At 44.8% G+C, this 26,044-nt stretch overlaps 1 protein-coding gene across 4 annotated transcripts; it reads right to left on the reverse strand.

Annotated features, from left to right (window-relative positions):
* Positions 1-1,568: 1,568 nt before the first annotated feature.
* On the reverse strand, positions 1,569-18,851 carry COPZ2 (COPI coat complex subunit zeta 2). 4 transcript variants are annotated; one of them, XR_014213264.1, is made up of 11 exons: positions 18,620-18,849; positions 16,046-16,114; positions 14,473-14,554; positions 13,020-13,111; positions 12,483-12,538; positions 11,207-11,284; positions 10,356-10,407; positions 10,101-10,228; positions 5,202-5,240; positions 3,953-4,063; positions 1,569-1,632 (listed from the first exon to the last, which is right to left on the reverse strand). XR_014213264.1 is itself a non-coding variant. In XM_082197414.1 (9 exons), the coding sequence occupies exons 1-9, from the start codon at positions 18,743-18,745 to the stop codon at positions 1,585-1,587; spliced, it is 642 nt and encodes a 213-aa protein (XP_082053540.1). In that variant the 5' UTR covers positions 18,746-18,851; the 3' UTR covers positions 1,569-1,584. The 4 variants fall into 4 exon arrangements, 1 of the variants encoding a protein (XP_082053540.1); XR_014213262.1 differs by lacking the exon at positions 10,101-10,228 and having other exon boundaries at positions 18,620-18,851; XR_014213263.1 differs by lacking the exon at positions 3,953-4,063.
* Between the last annotated feature and the right edge of the window lie 7,193 nt (positions 18,852-26,044).

A 26,044-nucleotide genomic window follows, 5' to 3' on the forward strand; every position in this document is an offset into this window, starting at 1 on the left:
TCAATATAAGGCAGCGTTCTACATTACCTTGTGAATGGTGTTTTTGGCGCTCTGGTAGAGTGAAACACATGAAAATTGGAAGCAGACCGTTTAACTCAATATTGTTACCATCTACACTGCAGTGGCTTTGCAGGGTTTCAGATGGGATTCTTGCCCATCTCTACCAGCATATGCCCGAGACGAATGTGGAAGAAGCCTGTGTTCTTCCACTGAGCTGCGCAAGGCACACAGTGCAGAGACCATTAAGGAGCATGCATAGGCTTGGGTGTGGAGAGCAGGCCTAGTTGGGTTTGTCATACTAAGCGACAAGATCCAGAGCAGAGTCAAAGTGGAGTCGGCAGGATTTGAACACCGTTATATCTTAATTGTTGGCGATTTGGGTGTCGGAGCTGGGAAAGGCAGGGGAGACTGAACAAGCACAATTCTGCAAACCCCACTGTGGTCTACAGGAGCAGTGCAAGAATATCACTTTGCAGCAGACACGCAGGAAGGATGGAGCCTGTTTGTGTACTAGAGGCAGCCCGATAGGCAAGGTGAGGTGGCCACCCAAATGGTTGTTGCCGAGTGAGAAGAGTTGGCGAGACAAGAGTCACTCCATGGGACTCAAGTCCTCCAGGAGGTTCTCCAAGAGCAGCTCCACAGAGGTGCCATCCTCTTGGACACTTCATTTCAATGGGGTTTGCAGAGAACTTTCTGTGGGATGATGCCTGTGTGCACAGCATGTTTCTGAGTGGGGCGCCATTTGCACTGGACTCCTCAAGGATTTTAACTGGAAGCTTCTGAGCAGATCTGGGAGCTTGGGCTGGCTCTTTATGCACAGAAATGGGTTCATTATAAAACAACCACCACCACCAATACTACAATGGCTGTACCTGACAGGTGGGAAAGACTGAAGAGGACACTGGAGGCCAGTACTAAATTTGTCATTTGTCATGAAGCTCAGAACCACACTAAGCAGCCAGTTTTGCCAGTAGACCACTTTAGCAAGGTAGTAAATTGGAAGACCAAGGTCCCATGGCCAACCTTCTACCACAAATGGGAGAGACTGAGAAAGGATGTGATTATCTCGAGACTGCAATGTCATTATATCCCAGAAGAGGTCAGGCAAGGGAAGTATAGAGTGGGCTATTTGCAGCAATTGTGAAGGAACCAGAGCAAAAAAATTAAATTAAAACTGCACCTTTGAAATATTACTTAGATGGATCAGCCTGATTTGAGTTTTCAGGCTTACCATGCCATTACATTTATTCAAGTAATGCAGTTGTTAGGCATAACTGCCGATTAGCAGGAATTATGGGAGTTGTAGTCCAAAAATGGGAAGGGCTGTAATAGATTATTCTATTACTTTGTTTAGAACACTTTTAAAATATACACACACTTTCCCCAGCCCTCCAAAGTTACACAGGTGAGTCCCTGGGAAATTAGTATTCTCTCTACTTGTCAGAGTCACCAACCAACTTGTACCCGCTGAAAGGTTCCATCCTCATCCTTTGGGGCAAATGGGAAGGGCTCACAAGAACAGAGCAACGTGAGAAAATGTAAAAGCAAAACTCTCCAACGCCGTGTCCTTTGCTGTGGGTGACTTTATTTTAATAAGGACCACTTAATTTGTTCTTTGGCAGACTGCAGAACCTATGAACAAGTTGGGGGGAAAGAGAGAGAGAAAATGAGAACAATTAATTGCTTCTGTCTCCAGTGTTTTGCCAACAGGCTAGGCCAAAGGGATGGGGAATCTGTAGGCCCTGCATTGGGGCAATTTGATTAGCCATTCTGAAGTTAAAACTAAAGGGATCTGTTGTTTGCATTTCTTTGCATCTTTACGAGCTTGTCTTGGGAGATGGTTAACGAAGAGCAAGTCCAGAAATAAATTCGCAGGAGCCAAAAGATCACTGGACCAAATATGAGGCAGGACCACCCAGCACTACCACCCTCAAAACACATCCCCTACCCAAATCATCCAAAACACAGCATCTCTCAAACAGAAAGCAATGCATTGTGGAACATGTGTTCTAATAATCCCGGTCAACCAGACGCACAATGTAGATGCAAGTCAACCAGCAGATACTGTGGTTCAAACCACCCTGTAAATCAGGAAAACATGTGGCCCTTCAGGTGTTGTTGGACTGCAACTTGCATTGTGTTGGCCACACTGGCTGGGGCTGGTGGGAGTTGGAGTCCAATTTCCCATTTCTACTGGGAGTCATTTCTTTTGACGTGGAAGATCTTCCTCCAGTCCTGAATATATAGCTGCCAATTGCAGTTATACAAAGCCATGGAAAAGGCACTCTGCACGTACTCAAGAGGCATGCTGATGTTTGTTAGTCTGGTGTCACATCTGCCACTGCCTTTTTTTAAACAAAAAAAGCTCTGGGAGCTAAATCCAGATGAACATTCTAAAGGAAACAAATCTTGGGAAGGGTCTCAACCTAACTAGCTGAACACCAGGGGGGGCAGGTGTGTCTTTCAGATGAAGAAGGGGTGATCACTGAATGCAAAATCAGGCTCTAGGACAGACACAAAAGTTTGTGATGGCCCGGGCAACTGGATGCTAAGGACTTCCCAACTCTATCCGAGTTCTCCCTCTGTTTGAAAATGATGAACTATATCATGTCCACAGTAATCTGATCACAACGTTTAAGCAAACATTGGTGCATATATAGATATGCCAAGCATTTATGTGTGATGCCCTTTAGTTTTCCCATTGTGGACAAAGGGGATATTGGGCCCCAGTATGTCCTCTGTCCCTCACTGTAATGTGTCCCTTAGTGCCAGCCCCTCTCCCCTGACCCCTCCTCGGCTTTCTCCCCAGCTATGATGCTAGACCTATGTAAAGTGTGCTTGCAGTTGCTAGGCAACATGTGGCCCCACGGCGCTAGTTATGCGAAATGGTGCAGTTGGTTGCAAGTGTGCCCTATAGGCTAATACAGATTTAAACTGTCTTAATATCCATTCCCTCGTTCTAAGGAATCTTGGGAGATGTAGTCCTGTGTGGAAAGCTGCAAATCTCTAATGAAGAATTCTTAGCATTCGAATCAAACTACAACCCATGATTGTCAAACTAGATAAAGCCCATATAGATATGTAGGGTACATGTATGTTGTAAGATGGTGGAGGCATATTTCACATAAAAAAGTTGTCAAGCTACAAATTGTATTCTCCCATTTCGACAATAATTCAGGAGGGACTGCAAAGCACAGCCAAAATGATCTTTCATTCGGAGTGAAGGCAGAAAGCATTGCCCTTCATTCTTGCTTAGTATCATCACTTAGCATAATCTGATGGCCTATGCAGTATCGTCAGGGAGCCTATTCAGAGTGAAAGCAGAACTCTCTGCCTTCATTCTGATCTGGCTTTGTGAAGCTGTCATGCAGCCATTCCTGCATGAAACCTGATGGCCTCACACTACCTATGGGATCCTTGGTTGGCTGGTGTCAGAGCTACAGATAAGGAAAACAAGCAAGTTCAAACAGGCAATGAGCAGCGTGTGGAATAGTTAAGCAACTGAAAATTCCCACCAAGACTCTTTCACTGTGAAAAAGTTAAATTGACAATTTTGAGTATACCCCTAATATGCCACAGAGAATTGGGAGATGTAAAAAAGTGTTGAAGGAAACAGCCACATATCAGTTAGACTTGGCAAGAGCAGCCACGAGAAAGTAACATTCAAACAGGGAGTAGGCTCAAACATATCAGACTGGCAAACAAAGATCATCTTTGTTTATACCACGCTCTTCTATCTCCCCCTTCCCACCCCAGTTTTGAGGACCTGTCTCCTGGTCCCCGGAACTGCGAACATCAACTCCTTGGGATATTTGAGCATTGATTACGCAGGTTGTTTTTTAGGCAATGGTTCTCGTTCTATGGATCGGAGCAACTGTGTTAAAATGGGAAATATTTTCACAGGCGAAAGCAGCAGCGCAGACTCGAGGGGTTTATGTTGCCAACTACTTACTCTAAGGCAGCAGACAAGAAGAGGCAGTTAGTACGGTGTTAGGAGACCTGCCAGGGACCCACCCCCTGTCCTCTTGATCTATGCCATCAGGATTAACTTGGAGAAGACGGCCTGTAAGGAGATAGCTAGTGAGATGGGGGGGATAAGAAACCTTAGGGGAGGTGGAGCAGGATCACTGCCAATATTACCAACATTTTTCAGCCTCTTGTTTGGCTGAACAGGGTCTGGTTTCAGGAAGCAACTTTCCGGTTTGTGGGAAGAGAAAACAGCGCAGTCTCTCACTTTGCGCTCTGTATCCTGTACACACACTCCCCCTCCCTCTCTCACATACACACCTCTATGGCCACATGCTGATGTCATGCACGCACTCTGTGCAAACACATGCAGTAGAGTCCCGATGCCGATTTTTAAAAAAGAAAAGCTGCTTCCAGGCAGACTGGGTACTGAAGCTCTCCCCGCAGAAATTTCCCCAGCAGAGTTTTAATTGTACGTTTGCAAAGGCAAGTATATGCTTTGCTGGGGGAGAGGGCATGCATGCCTGTGGGAAAATATTGCGTACCACACAGACAATACCCATAACTGCCTCTGGCACACATCTTACATGCTACTAACAAGCTCATTATCTGAGTGCAAATCCTTATATACCGTATTTTTCGCTCTATAAGACGCACCAGACCACAAGGCGCATCTAGTTTTAGGAAAACAAGAAAAAAAAATATTCTGAATCTCAGAAGCCAGAACAGCAAGAGGGATCGCTGCGCAGTGAAAGCAGCAATCCCTCTTGCTGTTCTGGTTTCTGTGATAGCTGCGCAGCCTGCACTCACTCCATAAGACGCACACACATTTCCCCTTACTTTTTAGGAGGGAAAAAGTGAGTCTTATAGAGCAAGAAATATGGTAGTCAAAATACACTGTCCATGCACAAGAGGATAGGTATAGGCAGGCTTGGGGATACCCAAATATTTGCAGAAACACAGAAAAACCTGGGAGCTGGAACCAGGGAGAGGGGCCCCATAAAACATCTTGGAACAATTTCTAGACACTTAGCACACTTAAGTTTTTGTTGGGGGAAGAAGGGAAAACAAGGAGGAAGTTGGGATGGAGCAGGGAGTAGCTTGAATCCTGAAGTGCTACACTCTGCACTGCAACATTCTGTTGCGGGTCCCACTTGTCTAACTAATCCGCACGACGACACCGCCTGCTGAGAGCAGGGTACCTGCACGCAAGAGAAACTCCAGAGTAGACTCACCTGAGTGACACTGTGTTCAGATAAAGAGCTGTCCTCCACCTAAAAACAGGCAGGGGAAAGGTGAGGAAATTTAAGGGGATCTGAAGAGCAAAATGCTGAAGACACAGACAATGACATTTCCTTTAAATATACCACAAGTGAGAAATTGAGCAGCTAAAGACCATTATGACAAAATTTATGAATAAGTGTTGGGAGAGATACACCCAGGCCAACCCAGGCAGCTTTTTTCAGGGAGATCTCTTGAAGAACTAATTCAGAAGCCGAGATAGAAAAAAACTCATCCAGTCTTGCACTGGCCAGGACAAAAGGTGGGCAGGTGATGGCTTGAGGGGGGGAAGTATGGTGTTTTTCACTTTATCTGCCCCCCCCTTTGTTGTTACCTCTGACAGCAGAGCAACAAGGGCTGCAAAGTTTTTGCACCTGTAACTGGGAGGCTTGTGAAGGCAGATCCCCTTCTTTGCAGGAAGAAAGAGGGATCTGTTCTGTTCTATACTATGGCCCCTAGGATGACTTTCCAGGGACCATGGGATTGTATCCTAACTAAATTTACGGACAAACTGGATGCAGCACCATCCAGAGAATTATCAACGGTGTGAAAGACTTTTTAAAAAGCCCACTCCCCCACAATCTGGATTAGGCTCCTGGCACAGGGGTGGGTGGGTGGGTGTTAAGTTAGGCTTTAACCCTTTCCCCCCTTCTGCAGTCCCAATCGAGATCAAATGCCTCTTTGTAGTGAATGGGGAGGGAGCATGAATGGGAGCTTTTCTTCCATAACAACAGCAAGTGCAACCCCCCTCCGAAATTCCCACACCAGATTCCTGATCTAGATCAGGCCTCATGAGCCTGCCATTTGCTTTTTAAAAGCCATTCGCACAGCTGGTAATTCTGGGAATGGTTTCTTCGTCTAGTTTGGTCCTTAGCGGTCACCAGATAATGGGGCAGGTCCTTTGACAGTTCAGTAATGGATTAAAGAACAGGGAGAAGGAGGAAGTACCGTATTTTTCGCTCTATAACACGCACCTGACCATAACACGCACGTAGTTTTTAGAGGAGGAAAACAAGAAAAAAATATTCTAAACAAAACAGTGGATGTATGATTTTTGTGGTTCATGCTGTGGCCACAGACATGTGATCTGACGGTGAGTTTGGGGTAGCCCAATGCAAAAATCCTGAGGATCCATGTGGGTCCATGCTTTGTAACCACGTTTTTGCCCCATTGCGGCCCCATGAAACAGTGGGTGTGTGTGTGTTTTTTGTGCAGGCTGTAGCCATGGACATGCTATGTGATCTGATGGTGAATTTGGGGTGACCCAGTGCAAAAATCCTGAGGATCCATGTGGATCCGTGCTTTGTAACCACGTTTTAAGTGGGGAGGGAAGGAAAAGCACTCAAGGGACAAGGAGCACACGTGGGGGGGGGTGGAGAAGGGTGCTGCTAATAATGCAGAAGAGGCTCCTCTCCGGCTTTGCTCCTTTAGAACAAGCAGGCTCTGCGTCTCTCCCTCCTCCCCAGCGAGGAAACCACGATAGTAACCACTCTGAGACAAATCAAGAAAAAGCGCGACCAACACTCTCCCCCAACAAGCACAGTGAGGTCAACACACACACACACACACAGAGAGAGAGAGAGAGAACTGGCCCTAAAGTTGCAGGGCGCTGGAAGTCGCAGGGGCGCTGGGGGAGTGAATGGGAAGCAAGAGAAGGAGAACGATCCCTCACACACACACAGACACACAGAGTGTCAATTCTAAAGTCGCAGGGGCGCTGGGGGAGTGAATGGGAAGTAAGAAGGAGAACGATCTCTCACACACACACAGACACACAGAGTGTCAATTCTAAAGTCGCAGGGGCGCTGGGGGAGTGAATGGGAAGCAAGAGAAGGAGAACGATCCCTCACACACACAGAGACACACAGAGTGTCAATTCTAAAGTCGCAGGGGCGCTGGGAGAGTGAATGGAAAGCAAGAGAAGGAGAATGATCCCTCACACACACACAGACACACAGAGTGTCAATTCTAAAGTCGCAGGGGCGCTGGGGGAGTGAATGGGAAGCAAGAGAAGGAGAATGATCCCTCACACACACACAGACACACAGAGTGTCAATTCTAAAGTCGCAGGGGCGCTGGGGGAGTGAATGGGAAGCAAGAGAAGGAGAACGATCCCTCTCACACACAGAGACACACAGAGTGTCAATTCTAAAGTCGCAGGGGCGCTGGGAGAGTGAATGGAAAGCAAGAGGAAAAGGAGCCCTCACACACAGAGAGACACACAGAGTGTGGATTCTAACGTCGGGAGAGTGAAGGGGAAGCAAGAGGAGAAGCAGCCCTCACGCACACACAGACACACAGAGTGTCAATTCTAACGTCGCAGGGGCGCAGGGAGAGTGAAGGGGAAGCAGGAGGAGGAGAACGATAGCTCAAGCACACACACACACACACACACACACACACACACAGCCCCTACAGTGCCTAATCCAAAATCGGACAGCAAAAAACTGCAGGCAGGGACAGAGAGCACGGGGTTGTTTTAAAGCAGCCAACTCCCGCTCTGCTTCTCTCCCTCCTCCCCGGCTCCGCTAGCTGACAGGAGCCGCTTACACCCGCTTTGCTGTTTCAAAGCGAGCCACGGACTGCTCACGACTGCAGCAGATTCCCCCGCCATCTGTAGGCATTCGCTCCATAACACGCACAGACATTTCCCCTTACTTTCTAGGAGGAAAAATCTGCGTGTTATGGAGCGAAATTTACGGTAATAAATGGGCAGTTTTCACATTGGAGGGAATCTTCACATTGCATTTGGAATAGTGGAATAGTTGGAATAGTGTTTTAACATTCATAAGTGATCTGGAGGTGGAAGGAAGCCATGAGGTAGTGCAAAATTTGCAGACAACTTCAAATTATTCAAGATGGGAAAATTCCAAGCAGACAGACAGTAAAGAATCCCAAAAGGTATTTTCCAAATGGACAATAGGACAATACTGTATTGGCCTGAATATAAGCCACATTTTTTTCCAAGTTCAAATTGTGAAACGTTAAAGTGTGGCTTATATTTGCAACCTTATGCCTCTGGCAAAGCAGTGTGGCTCGCCCCCCCCCCCGAGGACGCAGCCCGAGAGCACGGGCACCCATCCTGTCCACGGCTTCTAATCTTCCCCCAAGCCGCCAAATTTTAAAGGCGTGGCTTATTTGCGGGTGTGGCTTATATTCGGGCCAATAGGGTAACATGGCAAATAAAATTCAATGTGCAGCTAAAGCAGTGTACATTGGACCTCATTGCTTCCTGCCTGATTATTCTCCCTCCATTGATGCCTCAGCCAGCAGGCAAGTGGTGGCAATGGTGGCACTGAGAGAGGGTAGGAAGAGGTGGCTTTTAACTAGGTGCAAGACCCTATTCACTCTCCCAGCATCCCTAGGTAAAGATTCTGTCTGACACCATGGGAGATATGCAACCACGCACTGTGGACAATGATGAACCAAATGGACCATTCCTCTGACTTGGCTCCTCCTGTGCCTAATTCCATTAGCTGTTCTTGGGTCTGTTACCAGCCACAGTCACTCAGCTTTTCACCACCAGGCTCCTGTGTGAAACAGGCCATAAACAGAATCACCCCCATAGCTGCTGGAGGTGGGTACAACACATGCAGAGATAGTTCTGCAAGAGCCCTTAAAGGTTGGAAGCCAGGCTACTGATATTACATATCCTCTCCCAATCCTATTTCCCATCAGAGGAGCAAAACCAGACGAATAGCAGCGATATTTAACATCGAGAGCATTGTTACACTCAAAAGTTGTCCATGCTGCAGGCTCATGTCCTCCTTAAAAAAACAACTTGGAAAGCAAACCCAAATATAGGGAGTGTTTGTGCATATTCTGATGAAGTGGGAACATAGTTTAATACTGCTGTTGACACAGCATGCTTAGAAGCTCACACATACACCATATCATACCAGGCACACACATGCTGCATGTGTTTTGCGGCTGACTCATCCTATACAAATATAGGCTACCCCTCTGGCCACTTATTAAAAATCATTTATTTAGCTTTAATTATAGTATCCCTCCACCAGCATCCTCATGGGATGAAAGACAGAAGCAACCCGTTCGAATGCAATAAAATTGCACCATTTTCTCTTCCCTTAATTGCAGAAAGTTTGCCATGTCTGCAATGGAAGGCACCCACAATCCTGTTGTCTAGCTGCCTGCTAGAGACATTTCTCTTTCCACAAGCCTCTTTAGAGAATTAATTTGATTCTATGTTGGTCGTTTCTTAATTTACTTTGAAACTTTATAATGTTTTAATGATTTTACTGTATACTCTTTTTTTTAATGAATTGGCAGTTCAGATATCCTCTTGTAAAATATAATAAAAAGTTGCATTCCTGGGAGGCAAGGAAGCAGCCACTGGTAATACAAAGGTTTTGTTTGTGCCCTATGGTAGATTCAGTCTCTTTTGCATCCCCTTGGCTACCTTTGCTTCCTACTTCTTTACCCAGCCACCTCCTTTTTGCCAACAACATACAATCTCATAGAACCATTGTGTGTGTGTGTTTATAACAACAGTAATTCGATATAAGCTGGCTAGAGATGCGCGAGTGCTGGCTTCACACAGGTTCTGGCCTAAATGGTACCATGAGATCAAAATGTCTAGGGCTTTACAGTATCTGGGCTTTTTTTGCTTTCTTGCAATTGTGCCCCCCTCCATTCCTACATGCACACAAGCTAGTTTTAGCCACAGCCCCAAAAAGGGTCTAGAGGTGTGGGAAAAGCCAGACAGGTAGAAAGGAGAGAAAGAATCTCCCTGGATGATTTGCAATGGGGAATAAAGGAAGCAGGATGATTTTAACCCAGTCAGCTGCCATGCTGCATTAAAGCGACATGCTTAGAAGGAAGTCAAGTCTTACTCCTGCATCCTGTTTGCAAGAACAGTTCGCTATTTGTAGAGCCTCTCGGGCAAAATTTCATTGTATTCGGAGTTACCCGTGATGTAATCAAAGAGAACAAAGCCATAAGCTGCAGGCTCCGGGATCGTCTGAGGTGGAAAGAGGTTCAGGGAGATGAGCAAGGGAATAAAGTGCAGAGATGAGAGAATATTTACAGGAAGGAAGGAAGGAAGGAAGGAAGGAAGGAAGGAAGGAAGGAAGGAAGGGACCACTTACCCTAAAATTCAGCTTCTGGATGACTTGCTGGGCATCACTTTCCAAAATCACACTAAAATGGAGAAGAAAAATGAAACATCTTGGGAAGGGAGATTTTGATCTGTGTCTCTGGCAAGAACTATGCAGTTGTTATGCAGCTGTTGCAAGGAATCCAGAAGCATTTGGGGAAGCGATTCTAAAGCACTTTACACTACTGATCCAAAGGCAACGTTTTGTTGCCACACACTGCATTTCTTTTAAGATACAATTTGTGCAATTGTGGCTGTGGCTTACTGGATGTTGTCAGTGATGAACAGCACCATGGCATTCCTTGTGCCATTTGGCGACATTTATTTTATGCGCTGCTGTTTTCTAAAGCCCTGTTCTCATTTTATATCTGATCTCTCCCTAGGCTGCACCATGGCAGTGTAGGAACATTTATGAGAGCCTTTAAAAACAAAAGTAGTAACTCCCATAAAGTTCCTCCCTTCCTCCTGGTATTTTGTGAAACCTTTTTCATTTCATTTCCCTCAAGCAAGGGAGCAATGCATCAACTGCAATTCTGCCTTTTGAAAAGGATAAATTACCTTTAATTGTGAGTCTCTTACTAGTTCAAAAAGTAGGAGAAAACACATCTAATGTAAAATGTAAAACATGAATTAATTGAGCTCACATTTTGTTACTTGTGTTTACATTTTAACTGGATTCCTTAATGTGATTTAGGGACTCAGCAAGTGTTTGAATCTCAGTGAGTTGGATGAGCTATGGCAGATCCTTTTAACTCCAGATTTAAAACAGGGTGACATGAGCCAGCTTGCTGAGATCTGCCAAATTAATTCATTTCCCTTTTCTCCCCTTCCACATGATCTCACCCGCCATCAACGATCTCATCCACCACAAGGAACACCCCATCCATGTTTTCCACCAGGGTTCGCTTCTCCACGTTCTTTCTAGATACAAGACAAGGCAAGGCAACTATGAGCACCAGGAACATATCTACACTACTAGATTCAAACTAGTTTAGGAGTCATTTCTGTGCTGGTCAAGCCACATCTGGGGAACTGTGTCCAGTTTTAGGTGCCATATTTTAAAGGAGGACAAACGGGAGTGTGCCAGAAGGAGAACAACTAGGATGGTGAGAATTCTGCAAAGGGGCAGAGCTTCTTGTTGTATTTGGACAATAAAAAGGAGTGCTGCCCAAATGATAGCAAAATGGATAGTACGCAAGCCTCCTTAAGGTCAGTATTACATGGGCAGGGTGCCACTACTGAAAAAGCTCTCTCCTTCATTGTCACCAGCTTCACATTTGATGACAGGGGCACCTAGAAAACAGTCACAGATGCAGATTCTTGCTACCAGTTTCTTGGTATTTGAAGAGACAGTCCATTAAAATACCCTATAAATCAAGGGGAACATTTTGGGAAGGAACGTATCTTGCCAATAAAAGCTTTTCTGGAAAGCAGAAAGCACTTTGAGCTTGGAGATACTGTTAATCTGCTATTGCAATAGACACAATCCACTGAGAAATTCTCATAGTTTTGCCATTCCCTGTAGCATGCAGCTTCACTTGCTTCTTTGAGCCATCTTATGTTCTTTGTTCTACAGCTACACTTCTCTGCAGTATGCCCATCCTCTGTTTTGTACCAAACTATGATCTGGATTGGGGACACGGGTGGCACTGTGGGTTAAACCACAGAGCCTAGGACTTGCTGATCAGAAGGTCAGGGGTTCGAATCCCCGCAACGGGGTGAGCTCCCATTGCTCAGTCCCTGCTCCTGCCAACCTAGCAGTTTGAAAGCACGTCAAAGTGCTAGTAGATAAATAGGTACCGCTCCAGCGGGAAGGTAAACAGCATTTCCGTGCGCTGCTCTGGTTCACCAGAAACGGCTTGGTAATGCTGGTCACATGACCCGGAAGCTGTACGCCGGCTCCCTCGGCCAATAAAGCGAGATGAGCGCCGCAACCACAGAGTCGGCCACGACTGGACCTAATGGTCAGGGGTCCCTTTACCTTTACCTATGATCTGGATTACGAGCACATGGGCACACATACTATCTTTGGGCAACAGGTCACAGCGATTATTTATTTTGTCCCTTCCACTTTGTGAGAATCTCATTGATCTCCGCTGGGATTAATGATGATACTCACCGCAGCATATGGTTGAGAGATTCAAAGAGACAGGTGAGAACGGACATCAACATCAGCTATTAAAAAGTGGGACCAAGAAAGGAAGACTCACATCAACAAAAACAAAATCAAGTGATCTTTTCAACATGTACTGTATTTCTCCCTGACCATCTACTAGAAACACACAGAGCAGACAGAACATAGGTTGTTTTCACGTAGGGGCCCCAAAGCTTTGCTGTAGCTTTGTTTTTCTGAAATTAGCTGGGAACAGAAGCAAACGGTGATTCTACACAACATGTAACATAGCACTATTACTTGGCAATGTGATGACTTTGTGCAATCTTTACTCAGAGTCCTGTCCATTTGTAAAGTCATGTGTAAGCTTAATTATAACCTTTCTCTTCGTGGTTTCTACCTATAACTGTTTTCTGTTCAACATTTGGGGGGACGGGACGGACAGAAATGAAAGGCAATGAAACCACAAAATAAGAAGTACAAGGCTACATAAGTCACTATTTAGCTCATTTACCTGCTGGCTAAAAAATTAATAATATTTACCTCATTCTCATGGGGACTTCCCACTACATAAAAGAAAAGATCAATGCTGCTTTTATAGACAATGGTCAGGCCTTCCAAAAAAGCAATCTCACCTGAGGAAAACAAGAAAGAGAAATTATGTTTAGAGAGAGAAGCGGGAAAGCTCTTAGAATCATAGAATTGTATTGTTTGCATCTACATTGTTGGCATCTAAGGGACCACGAGGGGCATCTAGTCCAACCCCCAATGTTAAAATGCAGGAATCTTTCGCTCAACGTGGGCCACAAACCCACGACCCTGAGATTAAGAGTCTAATGCTCTACCAACTGAGCTATCCCACCTTCGAGAACCTTACAACTCCATCAGGCCCTGCCTCATTTGCTTGTGGTGACCTTATTTCTGATTTATTTTTTATGATTTCTAACAATTTAATTCTACCCATGCTGCAGTTGTAAATGGATGGAATCTGAGTCAGCCAGGTCTTTTCTGATGGGCTCCATCTGACTGAGATGGAGCTTGTTTACCTTTTAAAGGGTGTGCCAAGCTGTCCCACAGCTGAAGGGGTTTTCCTCTTGACTGCACCCAGAACAGTGTGGCATGGCAGAGTTAGGGACCAAAAGGAGGCCTGCCAATGTCTGACTGCAGATAAGGCAAACGCCTTGTCCAACACAGGTTTCTAACAGTTAGAGCATACAAGATTGTGCTTGGCATAACATCTTCTAAGTGGCAGGTTTTTATTTTATTTTTTAAAGACTGCTTATTCCTCTCCAGATAATGGCTAACATTTCTACAGGAGTACCTATTTGAAATGCAAACCAGCGGAGTGGATTTGTCTTGGGGTAAATATGTCTCCATACCAGCAACTAAATTTGCTTCAGGAGTGCAGGCCAAATTCACCCCCATACTCCTCTTCCGCAGCGCAGAAAAACCTTCTGCAATGTGTCCTCCTCTTGATCTCTCTCCATCACTTAGGCCAGCTGCTGGACCACTCCACATTGCCATCACCTGTCCCTTTGTCACTCCAAGTGTCTCTTTTCACTCTTGGTTGACGGAAATATTTCTGGTCCCACCTGCACTATACATTTAAAGCAATATCATACCACTTTAAACAGTCATGGCTTTTCTCAAGATATCCTGGGAGCTGTAATATTTTAAAGGGTACTGAGAGTCCCCATATTCCCCTCACAGAACTAAGAAGAAAGACTGGTTGTTAAACCACTTTGGGAACTGTAGCTCCATGAAGGGAATAGGAGTCTTCTAACAACTCTCAGCCCATTTAACAAACTACACTTCCCAGAATTCTTTTGGGGGGCGGTGTCTGTTTAAAGTGACACGATACTATGTTAAATGTACAGTGCAGATGTGGTCTCTGTTTCTCAAGGGAAGGAGAAGAGCCAAGGAGATCTATGGTTGAGTGCCTGGTGGTACTAGAGGCTGCTGGTTGTTTGTTTATCTTTAATGGCCGCATACTCACTGTCAGTCTTGTGGGTCTTGTTGAAGACATTCCTTTCGAAACTCTTCTGTTCCTTCATAGATGGAAAGGTGTCATCATAATACTGTGGAGAGCCAGAATAGGAGGCTCAAAACAAGGATGAGGCAGCATAGGAGTAGGGAATGGCTAACAAATAAGAATCAGCTCTATCCAGACTTTAGAGCAGGGATTGTGAACCTGTGGTCTTCCAGCTGTTACTGGACTACAAATTCCAACATCCATGATCACTGGATGTGCTGGCTGGGATTGATGGGAGATGGAGTTCCCACAACATTCACGTTCATTGAAAATGAAAATCCCCTCGATGTGAAAATTGGTAAAAGCCTGTTAGAGAACAGTGCTCCTGAGCAATAGATAGAGCAATAGCTATCAGGCATGATAGCTAAATGGAACTTCCATATTCAGAGACAATCTATATCCAAGACCAAATGCTAGGGATAAACAAGGGGACGCTATTAACTTCTTGGCCCACCCGTGAGCGCTCAGAAACACTTGGTTGGCTGTTGGTGGAAACAAAATGTTGGACTACATCAGAGGTGGGCTTGAATGCAGCCCTCAAATTTCTTGGATGCTCCCACCTCTGAAATCTTCTGTTTATTTCTGGGTTGGAGGGAGAGGGAGTGAAGGTGAGAGAGAGCGAGAGAGAGAGACTGGCCATGGATCTCTTGCCACTCTAGCCTTCATACTCTGCTTTCTCTCTCAACAGTTTTAACAGTCTTTCACGCTCTCGCTCCTGCACTCTATGGTTTCTCTCTCAAGAATGAGTAACGTATACATTAGGCATGGGGAACATGTGGCCCTCAGTGTGGTTAATAGGGATGATAGGAGCTGTGTTCAGCGACATCTGGAGGTCCACAGGCCCTTCATCCCTCACATCAGTGATGAACAGAGAGTGAAAAACTATTACCTGTCAGAATGCATAAAGGTGGAATCAGTGGCTGAAATTGATGGGGACACATTTATGAGAACAGGAAGTTATTCCCGTGATACGAAGACTCAACTGATGGAGCTCAATGAACACAAAGAGTGTTTGGTCCCAAGTAGCAAAAGTAGCTTTTCAAAGGGATTGGATGGCTACATGGGGCACCAGTACAGCTGGGGCAATTAGCCAAGGTAATAAGGATCTCTTGCTGACCTCATGCTAGGAAATAACAGCAGAAGGCAGATGTTGCCCTCCTTATGCAATCTCCACCCCCCTGAACTTGGTTGGTTGCTGTTAAGCAGTGATCCAGCATAGCAATTCTTAATTTCTGGGATGGAATCAACAAGCCCAACCCAATGAAGGGTCTGAGGACACATGCTGCGGGTGCACTGTTCAAATTAAGCAGGTCTCAATTCTCTGGGTGTGAGATTGACTGCAAGTCTCAGATAAGCTGGTCTGGCCTTCTCAAAGGACAAGTAGTAGGATTTCTTGTTTCATGTGTTTGACCTCCACTACTGAATGCACCCCAGCAGAGATCTTCTATTCCCAACCTGAAAAATGTTGTTCATAATTCTACCTGAAGTCTTACCAGAGTGGAACTGAGCCTTTAAAAAAATTGGTGGAGGTACCTGCCTTGGCCAAAAGTCGCTGCCCAAAGCTGTCCAAGATGAAAATTGCCTTGACAGTGTAAAGGGACGGTTCCTAGAATCAAAATGAATTAATTTTACTTAGATGAAGGGATAAGAATGTACTTTTAAAAAGCCAGAAAATATTAAGTGATACTATTATATTATTATATTAAGATCTATGAACTGTCCCATTTAGCTTGTACTACCACAAATACAAGTACCATATACCATGTAGCTAACATATCTAAATATCTAAATCAATGGGCATTTTTGGTTGAAGAGCAGGGTAGTTGTTTTACAAAAATAAAAAATAAATATTTGTATGGCACCATTAATATATATGGAACTTAGCACAAAAATTTATACAAAAAAGGACCCTGCCCCCTATAAGCTTACAGTTCAAAATTGTTTTGATTTCCCCAACTGCACTCAATCTTTTCGCTCTCTGGACTGGCACTGCACCTCTTTCATTCATATATCTAGCTAACTAATTTCCGTGCATCTCCGACCTCACTGGTGTTTATGCAAAGTAGGTCTACACCCACACAAAAACAACAAAGCCCACCACCAGCAGCCAAATATTATGGCCTACCAAACGCAAACAGGAAATGGTACTTCCTGTCTCTCTGGGTTTCCTCTACAGAACTTGTTCAAGATAAGTTGTTTCCATAGCTTGTTTACTAAGGACCACTTGCTACTACTATTTCATGGTAGTGAGTTCTTGGGTCCCTCACATTCTACATGCAGACTCCCTTGAGGTGCCTCCCTCCATGCCTTTGGGTCCCACTCTGCCTGAAACCCATCCCGTATGAGTCTCCCCATCTTCGTTTAGTAAGGATTCTCTTATCTGTCCCTGGATGTGGAATACTGAACCAGCTTCCCTCTCCCTGGGGTCTGTCCCTTCCCTTTTCACAATACTGTTTCTTTGAGACCCCACTAATTCTGAGTGCCATCTCTTTTAACTTTGTATGGCTGATGACACTGTGTCAGTTCTTCCTGGGGACAGAACTGATCTCGAAGGACTGTGTCCCACAACAAATGAAATGGAAGTCCATTGGTATCTGAAGAAGTGTGCATGCACATGAAAGCTTATACCAGAACAAACTTAGCTGGTCTATAAGGTGCTACTGGACATTTTATTATTATTTTTATTTCCACAATAAATAGTATCTCTCTAGCTTTGTTGACCCCAGAAACCTAGAATTCTCCCCCATTTCCCCAGGGTTTCCTGATTCGCAATGTCTTTTCTGAGGTGCTCCTTGATGTGCTGTCCACTTAAGACTTTACGGTCGAAGACCAGGATGAGGAACCAGAGGCACTCCTAATGTTGTTGGACTCTCGCTAGCCGCAGGCAGAACAGCCCACAGTCATAGATGCTGGGAGCTGTAGTCCAACAACATCTGCAGAGCCTCAGCTTCCTCATCATTGATCTAAGACCTCCTGAAACACATACCTTGGGCCAAACAAAAAATAAAGGTAAGCCATTTTGGTCTATAAGAAAAATGTCATATTTCATATTATGGCAATACATTTATTAGCCTCCCCCTTAGGTCAAGTATTCTCTTCTCTGTTTTGTTTACAATTCTAGCCTGATTAAGACTTCTGGAGAACTTGAAAGCTTAAACACTGCTTTGTTATCTTTTGTTTAGTCTGATAAAGGCATTGCCCTAATATGGATTTTGGAATCTTTCCTTAAGTAACAGTCACACCCTGTCTCTGTCACTCTGGATATTGCTTTTGGGTTAAAGGGTTCCCCCTGGAGAACGCTCACTTTGGACATTACTTCAACACTGGTAGGGATAAACTGGTGTCCAGACTAGACTATTTTCGACTGCAAGTGGAAGCTGGTATGATGGAATGTGGGGACTCCCACAAGAAAAATAGATTCACCTACCCACACAGAAAAGGAGCCTATCAGGAAGAAAAATAGACTAGGCTGTGTTCCAACCCTTCTCCCTTAGCTCTAGTTTTCTATGCGGAGGGGAGTTTTGTTTCGCATAGGTAAACCCTTCAGTCATGAGACCCCCCCCCCACTTGCAGTCCAACGTGGTGCAGCTGAGACACATGTTTACCACTTCAGCAAGAACTAGGCCCCTGCCGAGGACGCTTTGTCCTGTGCCCGTCCTTTTCAGGACATTTGTTCTTAACGCGCCTTGCAAACACGCGCGTCGCCGTCTCCTGGGGCGTGCACACGGCCCTTGGTAACCGAAGTGCTTAAAGTTCAGAAAATGAACTGTACAACGCAGTTTGGAGAGCCGTTTCTGATCGCGCAGGCAATTGCTTCGGTGGCGGATTTCCCCCCGCCCCTCCCGCGGGCCCGCCCTAGACATTTCTGCAGCCTCAGGCGCCGACATCTAGCGGCGTCTCCCCCTCCGCCCCACTCAAATGAAGGTGCATCGCGCCTCTGGGCACCTGAGGCAGACAGTTCCACAGATACAGTACTGGAGAGCAAACGCGTCAAAATGAATTGAACGGCTGCCCTTTCGCGCTGGCCAAAATCCTCTGCTTGAGGCGGCTGCCTAGCCCAAGGGCCGGCTTTCGCCCCTTTTCCCTCGTCGCTGCTTCCCCGCCCTCGTACCAGCATCAGCCCCGCGGGGATTTCCATGGGTCCGACCGGCACTCCGGCGGCGCGCTCCCCGCCTCGTCCCCTTGCGGCGCCCCCGAAGTGGTCGTGCTGACGTGGCCGGGCCTCTGCCTTTTGCATCTCGGATGTCTCCACGGCAGAGATGAGCTTCGGCCGAGCTGGGCTGCTCCGCCCCGCTCAGGCACTGGGTGGGCTGCCGCATCCTCCCTCCCCAGACCGCTCCCAGTAAATATAATACATATAAAGATCTCTCCTCAAATGTGTGCGCCGCGCAGGAGGGGGACGACGACGACGGCAACAAAGTTGTGACAATTTGTAACGAGGGCTTTCTCTGCGAAAGAATTCTTGCCTGAGAATAGGAAAACCATCTTTCATTCGAAAGAAAAGAGAGATGTACCAATTTTGGAAAACGTAAAAATGCTTCTCCCTCATTTTTAACCCACGCAGAGTCTTACAATACTTTAAAATTATGTATTGCGCTGCTCTCTCCTGATTTGATGTGCAAACTTAATGCATGATTCTCCTGGAAGTTTTTGAGCAAAATGCTTTGAGAAGAGCAACTGCGCAGGGCTGTTGGGTGTTGGCTCTCGATAAGTACCGGTCTGGCAGATTTATTATCATCAGACTACTCTCCTCCCCTTATTTGGTAGAGTGGATATTTATTATCAGGGCTAAATTTGAGCCCACTTAGGACTCAAGTTGTAAATCCTGGAAATAGATTTGAATGCGAAGGAGGAGGCTTTGGACATAGTCACCCTTTGTATTTGCATAATGCTTCCCGAACGTTCAAAGAACTTTGCATGGGATATTTTAGTAATCTGTACAACAGCCTTGTAGGTAGGTCAGTCTGTTATTCCTGCATTGGAGGAGGCTGAGATAAAATGATTTGTTTGAAATCACGCTCTGAGTTCAAGGCAGAGATAACTACTCTCATAAGCGTCACTTATGTCCAGCACAATCATTTTCAGGTTAGCTTGGAAGTTTCAATGTGCCAAGGCTTTTAAAATCTGAAATGTGTACAAATTTGGATGCCATATGGCGGTTGTTTTCTTGTGAAACTTGGAGGTGTGTGTGGTATTCCAAACCTTTGACTACACAATCATGATCCATAATTGATTGCGGCTTTCTGGCAGAATTCCCACTGCTTATTTACAGGCATATATCTTCCCTTCTACCATTTTATGATGCTCACACCGCAAATGCTGGAGCACATGTTGCAAACACAAAGAGAACAAGTGTTGATCTGCATTTACCAATTGTGTGGACGCAGCTTTATTGCATCCAGTTCTGGTACCTTTGCACACACGACACCAGATTGTAATTCTAGTTCCAGCATTTGGGTCAGCAGGTTAAAGCTGTGTTCTCAATCCATCTACAGTCCCTGCATCTTTGGAACAGTTCCAGTCAAGCAAGGAGCACACCACCCCCCTCCATCGTCTGGACGTCTTAATAACATGTTAATGATGCCTAGTTCATCTGAAGAGGGTCCAGATGTTTCACTACTAATTGCTTCTGTGGAGGGGAATACTAAACGCCCACCAGAAGTGTTCTAAATGTCGAGGATCTCCAGTCTTGAAAGGATAAGCAGGCTGGCGGAAAGGTTTTAATTAGTGTATGAGGGGAGGGGGCAGTTAATTAAGTTGGATTCTTTGCTGAATTTTGATTGTAGTTTGCCAAAGAATAGTTATGAGAAAACAATGGCGGACTCACACAGGCCTTGCATACCTAAACAGCTGCATCTAGTGTCCCACTCTTGATTTCTAATGGCAGTAAGGTTGCCATCTTTGTGGGCTGAGAAACTCTGCTCCCTGGTTACAGAACCAGCAAGTTAGAACAGAGTTTGGAGTAATCCAGTGTGTCAAAGACAGAACCTTAAGAAATACAGGGCCCAAGGCAGAAGTTGCCATGTTTTAAGTACAGTCTTGACAGAACCTAGCAACACAGATCTGGGATTTACTGACAATCCTGAATATCTAACTACATATAGTTTTATTGGTGGTGTTGTTGTTTAGTCGTTTAGTCGTGTCCGACTCTACGTGACCCCATGGACCAGAGCACGCCAGGCCCTCCTGTCTTCCACTGCCTCCCACAGTTTGGTCAAAATCATGCTGGTAGCTTCGAGAACACTGTCCAACCATCTCGTCCTCTGTCGTCCCCTTCTCCTTGTGCCCTCCATCTTTCCCAACATCAGGGTCTTTTATAATAATAATAATAATAATAATAATAAGAAGAAGAAGAAGAAGAAGAAGAAGAAGAAGCTTTTCCAGGGAATCTTCTCTTCTCATGAGGTGGCCAAAGTATTGGAGCCTCAGCTTCAGGATCTGTCCTTCCAGTGAGCACTCAAGGCTGATTTCCTTAAGAATGGATACGTTTGATCTTCTTGCAGTCCATGGGACTCTCAAGAGTCTCCTCCAGCACCATAATTCAAAAGCATCAATTCTTCGGTGATCAGCCTTCTTTTATTGGTAGGACTAGTAAAATACTACTTGGTTGAAGAGACAGCGTCAATTTAAGACTTAGTTTAAACCAAGTGTTAGGTGCACCCTGGTTTTGTGAGCAGTGAGAATTTTGGGGGGTGCGATGCTTTTGGAAGGCAAGAGGCATACCACATTTTGAAATATCTGTATTTATTTACAAATTTACAGATTGAGCATACATGGAAATTCAGTTTAAACATTCCAACAGATAGTCCAAAAACTATTGCTCCCACACTAAATCTCCAAAGAGCCATTCGGCACCCTCAAATGCTGTCAGTTTACATGCCTAACTATAATAATAATAATAATAATAATAATAATAATAATAATAATAATAATAATAATAATTTATTACTTATACCCCACCCATCTGGCTGGGTTTACGTCATATATTACATCAGCTGGGTATCTCGCCCTTTTAGTTATTTGTTAGTCATTCGGAAGGGCAGCTATTGAGAGCAGTCAGCCAACGATTTAGTTCCCATAGCAGCATATCATGTCTATTTTACCTAACAAAAATGAGATACTGTACTTGCCAGGTCTAGTCAGGCCTATTCAGATAATTTTCTGTCCAGATTTCACTCTTAGATTCATAGAACCACTGAGTTGGAAGGGATCCTGGAGAACATGTAGTCCACCCCCACTTAGATTCATAGAATCATAGAATTGTGGAGTTGGAAGGGATATCTTGAGGGTCATCTAGCCCAACCCCTTGCAATGCAGGAATCACAACTAAAGCATCCATGGCAGGTGGCCATCCAACCACTGCTTGAAAACCTCCAGTGAAGGAGAGTCCACCACCTTCCAAGGGAGTCTATTCCACTGTGGAACAGCTCTTGCTGGTGTTTAGTCAGAATCTCCTTTGTTGTAAACTTGAATCCATTGGTTCAGGTTCTACCCTCTGGAGCAGGAGAAAACAAGCTTGCTCCATCTCCTATGTGAAGATGAAAGATCTTACAACACAGTGCTCATTACAACTGGGGCCTGGTCCTGGAACAAGTGGCATAGACATCTTAAGTCTCTCTGTGCTCCCTTTCTTTCATTATCAAGAAATGAGGCCACATTTAGGAAAGTGCTCTGAAGAAACAGAGATGTGTAATACCTTAAGGGCTTGGCGAACGGTTTCATCTGTACTTTCAGCATGTACTTTTAAGGGGAGGTGAGCAATAGATAGAGGTTGCTGAGTTTGCCTGGGATGGCACACCCTACCCTGGCAGAGGAAGCAGAAAAGCACACCTGACCTAAAGTAATACCAGCATCTTTAACTTCCAAATGCCTCTAAGCAAAAACTGACCAGTAATCTCTTAGTTTGCACCCAGATTTAATCTGTTTCTGTTTTCAGGTCTTTTGGTGCACATTCTCATGCTAAGACTGGGCAAACCAGTTTCCTAGCCACTTTCTCATTCTGCAAATGAGTGTGCACTGCCTGGTCAAACAGGGAAAGTGACCTCATGCACCAGTTGTCTAGGAGTTAGAATGCATTGTTAGTGGTCGAGTCACATTGCACAGAGAGAGCCTTTGAATAATAGGATAGTTTGGTTTATAACACTTGATAGATAGATCTGTTGGATATTCAATTTTTATTTGCTGGTGGTCAATGCTTTTCTATCTGTTCTTTCCCCTCCCAGAGCTACAATTCCCAGAGTTCCCTGGGAAGAAAGGTTAATGGTTCAACTACTCTGGGAATTGTAGCTCTGCTACAGTTGGAGAGAAGTAGCTCTTCACCTCAACTACAGTTCCCATAATTCTTTGGGGGAAGCAATGACTGTTTAAAGTGGTATCATAGTGTTTTAAAGGTGTGGTGTGAATGTGGCCTAAATGTTGTAAGCTCTACATGTGGGCAGAGCTTGTCATTAATGAATGGCAGTTGGAAAATCATGGGAGTGGCCTTAAGGCTAACTTGTGTTTCTTAACACGTTTTTAAAATTAGAAGTAACATAAAGCAAGGAAACAGACTGTATCAATGAGAACCAGTGTGTTGTAGAGGTTAGATCTAGGGGCTGCAATCTGTTAGGAAGTTCTGCTGCACAAGCTCCTCTGAAAGGAAACAGGAACTACATAAGAGCTCACATTCATTTCAGTGGTGGATTATGCGTCAGGTAGGATGAAGGAAATGCTCAGCCTTGAAATTCACCGGGTGACCTTGGGCCAAGTCTACCTTGTAGGGTTGTTGTGAAAGTAAGTGGGAGAAGAGAATTATCTGTGTTGCACTGAGCTCCTTGGAAGAAAGGCAGGCTATAAATGCAATGAAGTAAACATGTAAAAAAAAAAAAAAAAGGCAGCAGAGTAGAAGAGAGAGATTTGATGTACGACGCACAATCCATCAAGAAGTTCTCCTGCACAAGTGCTGATGAAAATAATAGGAACTATGCAAGAACTACCCTATGCATTTCAGTGGGTGTTCTGCAGGAGAAATTCATCATAGATTGTGACCATGTTAAATAGTAGGTGGGGAATATGCCATTTGGATTTTTCATCTCAAGCACCAAAATATATTAACTTAGCCCTCTTTTTAAACTTTTGATCCACAGAAGACTTCTCTGGCCCTCTTGTAACACTCTGCTTTTGAATCAACAAAGCAGTGGCTCTGCTAGTGTTTACAGAAGACCTAACAAAGAAATTCTTTCATCATCCTATATATTTATTCATAGTACAGAACATATTTCAGATCAATCCGGTTCTTGCCAAGCCACAGCCAGGATTGTAGGATGGAGCTTATTTTTAGATTTCGTTCTGGACTTACCGGATGCCCTCCCCGCACTGCAATTAGGCTAGGAAAAAGGCTCCTAGCTGTTTCCAAGCGTAATTACCATATTGCGGGTGTAAGACTGTTACACGGGTGAGGGTGGATAAGAGGAGGAGGAGGAAGGGTTAACTTTCTCTATGTGCTGTGGCCATTTATTTGAATAAAGTCTCCCATTGGCTCCCAGAGAAGTCTGTTCTCAAGGTCTTATACAGGCGGGGATATGTATTATTAAAGGTTTGTCATTGGGCCCAACTAAATGGCCTACATGCTTCCTCAGTTACCCACAACTGGGGGGCATTTTCTAACAAAAGAGGCCATGAAGTCTTATAGAGACTGATATCAGGAGCCTTACAATAACTCTTCTGTCCAACCAAATCAAAGTTAAAACTGGACTCAAATATTTTTTTTCTTAGAATGAACACCATACTTTTATAGGCATACGCTTAATGAAATACATACACTGCATTTTAGCTTGAGAGAGCAGTTGTGCTCAACTAGGCTTTTGCAGCAGAAACATTAGGTTAACTTCTCCTTCCAAAATAGACTGGAGCAAACTCAAAAGTTACAACACAACATCATTTACCATTAGACTTAAAATCGCCCTCCTCACTTAAACTAGAGGAAGGAGTTGGGGTAATCCCCCTTTCAGAACACAAGTAGCACGTATACAGGATTTCACCACTTGGGAGGGAAACTCTCTTTTTGAGCCTCTCTCAAATAACAAACATTTGCACACTCCATTCTCCATTTTGTTTTGTTTTAAGATTGATAAGGCGCAACATGGCTTCCTTAGATTTAAGATTTTTGAAGCAAGCTTGCAATTTAAAACTATGTGCATTTAAGAACAGTCTGTGGATGCCGAGGCCAATGTAAATACAAACCCTTGAAATATTTCTAAATCTTTGAGTACATCTCTTATTCAATTTCTTTCTTTCTTTTCTTTTTTTTTTTTTTTTTTTGCCTCTGAGCACCATTAAGTTTACAGTTTCATGTTCTAGCTTTAGGTTATAGTTTAACAACACAAATTTGATGTGTTCAGCTCTCCCTAAGAGTTCACACCCTGATTTTGTTGAAGGATCCCTGAGGCGGCCACTGTGCCCTGGGTTCTAGGTGGTGGGCCTAAGCCACCCACTAAAAGTTACAGCGGTCTCGTACTTTGTACTTGGAAAGACCATTTTGCCCCTTTATTTTATTTTATCTTTCCCAATTGGAGATGACAAGCTGGAGGGGCATATTAGAATCCTCTCTGGGGCAAAAAGGCTTCATGGAAGCTTTGTTGCCAGGAGGAGTCCAGCTAGGGTGTTTAGTGAGCTCCCATTCTCTCATATGTTATTATTGGGCTTTTTTTCCCGTTAATGAAGTACGCTAAAGACAGAAAGAGTGGAAACACACACACAAGGGAGGAAAGGCAATGGGAAAGAAAGGGGGGACAGAAAAAAAATATCCTTTCAGTACTCAAAGTACCCTTGACTAACACAATTCCTACATATCTACAAGCTACAAACTCATTTCAAGAAATCTTATACATGAACTCAAACTCCAGCCACGGGACTCCTTGCCCGAGAAAACTTCAGCCACGGGACTCCTTGCCCGAGAAAACTCCAGCCACGGGACTCCTTGCCCGAGAAAACTTCAGCCACGGGACTCCTTGCCCGAGAAAACTTCAGCCACGGGACTCCTTGCCCGAGAAAACTTCAGCCACGGGACTCCTTGCCCGAGAAACCTTCAGCCACAAAACTAAAATTCCTTTTCCTCAGCGCTGCTTCACAAGACTAATCCTAGTGTGGGGCCCCACTTCGTGAACCGCCCCTTCTACCCTCCACAACAGCCTCCTGCCTAGCCTTTGAGACTAAGTTTGGGCTCCCTACTGGACGCCTGCGCTGTGTAGTGCCAGATTGGGGGTCCGAGAAAACAAAGTTTTGAAAGGGGAGCAAACGACCTTGCGTTCTCACATACCCAGGTCATCCCTAACAAAGGTCACCAGGCAGGAGGGGCAGCTTCATTTGCAGAGTTAGGGTAGGTGGAGAGTAAGAGAATACTTGAAAGACTCCTCTGGACGACTCCGAGAGAGGGATGTCAGAGAAACAGTAAAAGAGCCACGCTTTCCCGGACTCAATTCCAAGACGGAAAACGGGGGAGAAAAGAGATAGAGAGATTAAGACGTTCCTGGACGACCCCGGGGGGAACGTCGGAAAA

Source organism: Podarcis vaucheri, assembly GCF_965113315.1.
Source record: "Podarcis vaucheri genome assembly, chromosome: 13".
In the NCBI taxonomy this organism is placed as follows: domain Eukaryota; kingdom Metazoa; phylum Chordata; class Lepidosauria; order Squamata; family Lacertidae; genus Podarcis; species Podarcis vaucheri.